Source organism: Penaeus japonicus, unplaced genomic scaffold (assembly GCF_977035675.1).
Source record: "Penaeus japonicus unplaced genomic scaffold, GWHDUDI00000001_assembly GWHDUDI00000016, whole genome shotgun sequence".
NCBI classification, from domain to species: domain Eukaryota; kingdom Metazoa; phylum Arthropoda; class Malacostraca; order Decapoda; family Penaeidae; genus Penaeus; species Penaeus japonicus.
In genome coordinates this window covers 12,174,249-12,179,248 of record NW_028234418.1, presented here as the reverse complement: position 1 = coordinate 12,179,248, position 5,000 = coordinate 12,174,249, and the positions used below count along the sequence as shown (strand labels likewise).

Below are 5,000 nucleotides of genomic sequence, written 5' to 3'. Positions count from 1 at the left end.
TCTCTCGCTGTCTCTCTCTCTCTCTCTCTCTCTCTCTCTCTTTCTCTCTTTCTCTCTCTGTCTATCACCCTCTCTCTCTCTCTCTCTCTCTCTCTCTCTCTCTCTCTCTCTCTCTCTCTCTCTCTCTCTCTCTCTCTCTCTCTATCTATCTCTCTCTCTCTCTGTCTATCACCCTCTCCCCTAATTCATTCATTCTTTCTTTCTACATACTAAAAATAAACAAAACCTCACTCCCGCACCCCACCCCCCCAACCAAAAACAAAAACAAAACAAACTTTTTGACATCTTTGAAGTTGCAAGATCTCACGAAGGAAAGAACTTACTTCAGGGTCGGCCTTCAGCTTTCGAGTGTGGAGGATGCTACGCTTGGTGCGTGCGTGCGGGAGCGCATTGTGCACGAAATGAAACTCGTCCGTTGATCCCACCACCTGCAGGAGAGAAAAAGGGTGGGGGGTTAGAAGGCTTGGAGGATGGTGATCATGGTGAGGAATGTGGTGTTGATGGTGATGGTGTTCGTTATGGTGTTGATGGTGGTGGTGATTATGAGAATGATGTTGGTGTTGATGGTGATGGTGTTGGTGATGGTGATTATGATGGTTATGGTGATTGTCTTAGTGCTGATGGTGATGTTCATGAGGATGATGATAATAATGATAACAATGATAATGACAATTGCAATAACAATGATAGTAGTGATAACAATGATAATGATGATGATATTGATAATGATAACGTTAATAATAATGATAATCATAGTAACAACAATGATGATAATGACAATAACAATAATGATGATAATGATGAAAATAATGATGGTGATGATTATAGCAATTGTGGTATTAAAAGTAATGATAATAATGATAAAGATAACGATGACAATGATAATGACAGTAATGATAACAGTATGATAATGATAATAAAAGCAACATTGGTAATCGTGGTGATGATTATAATAATGATAATGATAAAATACCAATATGGATAAAAAAAAATAGCAATGATAACGATAATGATGATAAGGATAATAAGGATAATAATGACGATAAAGATAATAACAATACTATTAAGGATAATGACAATGAGGTCAAACGAATAAAATTAGATTTGATATCAATCATAAAAGTATATATAAAATGTTGCTTACGCATCGTAATATGATGAATCACCACCACACATGAATAATTAATCTACAGGTAATATCAGATTCGGCATAATCATTAATCTAAATGTGCATACTGCCACATGCTGTGTTGCCATGACGATCATGCCTCTGTTGCCATATAGGGAAGTAATGCAGATGTCTGGCAACACTTCGGAGACCGGCTTGACGCCCCAGGGAATAACTGACCCGCCTCGTCCTCTCCCTGAGATATATATATATGTATATATATATATATAATATATATATATATATATATATATATATATATATATATATATATATATATATATATATATATAATATATATATATATATATATATATATATATATAGCAAAGCAAAGGAACCCAGACACAAAGAAAGAAAAAAAAAATGCAATTAGGAAAAAAAAAAAAAAAAACGGTAAGGGGAGGTGGAGGCTGGAAGGAAAAGCCAACACAAAATATAATGAAAGAAGAGAACAGCGAGCTCGCCGAGTGTGTGAAAATGTGTCGACCCTTTTAGCAGCGAAGGAAAATGGCTAAGGATATTATCCCAAGAATAAACACATCCGTCCGGGCGCGCATGGTGCCATTTCATCCCATCTGGAAGAGCTCGGATTTCACCTTCGAGCTTCTTAATGGCAAGAGACAAATGGATTTTTCTTTGGGGAGCTTTTTTTTTTTTTTTTTTTGTGGAATATGGAGGGGCAATTGGGTGAGGTTTGGTATTTGTAATGTAATTGGTGATAAGGAGGATTATATTGGTGATTATGGTGATGATGATAATGATGGTAGTATTACTACTGATGGTGATGATGATGGTAATAATAACAATGATAGTGATAGTATATATAATGATAACTGATGATGGCGATATTGATAATGATAACATTAATTATGAGAGTGGTGATAGTTATAATAAAGATAGACATGGGGATAATGATATTATGATTATATCACTATTTATAAAATGATTACTATATGCTTACAATAACGTTCATAACAACATGACATGACAAAAACATGACAATAATGATGATGATAGTTAAAATACTAACAATAGGAAAAACAATGATGGTGATGATGAAGATGACGATAAGGATAATGATAACAATAATGATAATGATAATGAGGATGATAATGACAATGATAGTGATAATGACAATGATAATGACAATGATAGTGATAATGACAATGATAATGATAATGATAATGACTATGATATCAACAACAGCAAAGATATAATAACACAAGGATATAATAAAAGTATTGATACCTCTCCAATCACACCAAGTCCTTCGGCAACCGGAGAAGAGCAGATATAAGTCATTAATAATTGAAACCACTCATGTTTCTCGTCGGAAATCTTGGAGAATTGCTTTTCGATGTGGTCTGTGGCGTTAGGATATCTATTTGCTATTTTGGCATTATTCACAGACACACAGGAGCTTATAGTTGTACATAATGACATAAACACACACACACACGAACACACGAAAGCACACGTGAACAGACGTAAGTATACTGATGTGCACATTTTCACTTAAAGATAATATATCCGCACACACACACACACATACACACTCACTCACACACACACACACACACACACACACACACACACACACACACACACACACACACACACACACACACACACACACACACACACACACACACACACACACACACACACACACACACACACACACACACACACACACACACTAACAATGACAAACATGCCAAACCCCCTTTCCTTTGTCTTTATCTCTCTCTCTCTTTGTCACTCAGTAGAGCAAAAAGCAGTTGCGAAGGAAGGAAAGAAGACAAAGAAAGAATAGACAAACTTTAAGTAACATGTCCCTAAGTTGACACGAACATGTTTACGACATGTTATTTGCGACACGATGTCTGTAACATGATGTTCTTGATAGCTTTTGTGAAAATTCGAGTCATGTCAGAATGGGAAGGTAGTCAAGGTTCACTATAGTTGCACTTATCATGTCACTATACTCACCATTTTTAACCTGAATCATATAGTTCCTGGTTTAAAGTGTTTGAAGTACAGTGCGATATTTTTTTTCTCTCTACATTTCCACATTTCTTTTCATGCATAGGAACACCACCTCGTTCCATCCCTCCTCCCCCCTCCCCCCATCTCGTTCCATCCCCCCTCCCCCCCTCACACACACTTCCTTAACCCCAACGCTCCCTTTCTCCTATTACCCCTTATCCCTCCCTACCCTACACTTCCCCAGCCTTAACCTTTCCCTACATACCTCACCTCACTCCTCGTCCACCCCTGCACCCTCCGTCTAACCCCCCTTTCCCCTTTCACCCCCCCCCCTCTACCTCCGTCGTCCCCTAGAGGAAATAGGAGGAAAACGAAAACTAGATCGCCTGCTATGACCTCCAGAAAACCGATTCAATTTCCTGCGATTTCCATTGCATTTTCTCTCTCTCTCTCTATACTTTTTTTTTCCTTTTTTTGCGATGCGAAGCCACGGCCGAAGGAGGGAAAATGGCTCAATCGATGGGAAGAAATGGAGAGAAGGATAAATATATGTTATTTTTTTCTCTTTCTCTCAACTTTCTACAGAGACCTTACCAGTATACTCAGTAATTGTGGAGTATATGATCAATATATTGCAGTAATTATAGCATTGAGCATTGCCATCATTATCAATGTATTGTCATTTAGTATGGAACGTTATTGAAATTGACAATGTACTATATTATGATCATTATATTACAACATTCGTGGCTTTGAAGAATACCATTAATTATCAGTATATCATCATTGTTATCCTATCAAAGTAATCGTGGCCTTCAATTTTCTTTGTAATTGTAACCTGCTCTTATCATATCCGTGTCATTTACTTATTTTACAATAAATCTATTCATATCTTTTACAGTGTCCTATATTGTATAGCGTTATATAGCATCCATTATCTAATATGTGTCTCTTATCGATTATGCTTTAGCTGTGATGTTAGCCAACCATTCACTTGCTCTCATCTAGAATTTTTCGCTCACCAGACTCCCAACTTCACTCTCTCTCTCTCGTCGCCAGACTCCCAACTTCACTCTCTCTCTCTTCGCCAGACTCCCAACTTCACTCTCTCTCTCTTCGCCAGACTCCCAACTTCACTCTCTCTGTCCTTCTCATCGTCAGACTCCCAACTTCACTCTCTCTCTCTTCGCCAGACTCCCAACTTCACTCTCTCTGTCCTTCTCATCGTCAGACTCCCAACTTCAGTCTCTCTATCTCATCGCCAGATTCCCGATTTCACTCCCTCTCTCTCGTCGCCAGACTCCCAACTACAGTCTCATTCTCACCATGAAGGGATGGGAGGAAAGAGGGATGGAGAAGGGGGCGGTGGTGTTGGGGGAGGGGTGGGGGTGGGGGTGGGGGTGCAGGACAAACGAGTGCAATCAAAAATCAAATAGAGAAGATAGATGTATCAACCTTACGTAGGAAGTGTGGCGGGAGACAAGCGACAAGCCATTCTATTGCTGAACGTAAGAAATTAGGCCAGGAAAAAATATAAGGTATAAAGACATGACCAAGATATATATATAGACACATGTCCAATATATAGAGACATAACCAGGATATGGAAACATGATCAAGTGGGATCCCTGATTCATAAGGAACTCAGATTTAGTCACGCGGAAAAAAACGACCATTAACCAGAAACTTGAGGATGAGGAAGACAAGTTATTATGGGAACTTAGCCTCCAGAATAATCGTCCTTTAACACACCATAGACCAGATTTAATTGTACATAACAACCAGATAAGAGAACCTATTGTGATACATGTCACAAGTATTTCCAATCTTCGAGTAAGTG

General features: G+C 38.3%; 1 protein-coding gene across 1 annotated transcript in view; it reads right to left on the bottom strand.

Annotated features, from left to right (window-relative positions):
- Positions 1–5,000, bottom strand: part of amon (prohormone processing protease amontillado) — a 132,363-nt gene that overhangs the window by 39,640 nt on the left and 87,723 nt on the right. The window contains exon 2 of the mRNA XM_043012838.2: positions 324–428. Coding sequence (XP_042868772.1) covers positions 324–428 — 105 coding nt within the window. The remainder of the gene's footprint in view (positions 1–323; positions 429–5,000) is intronic.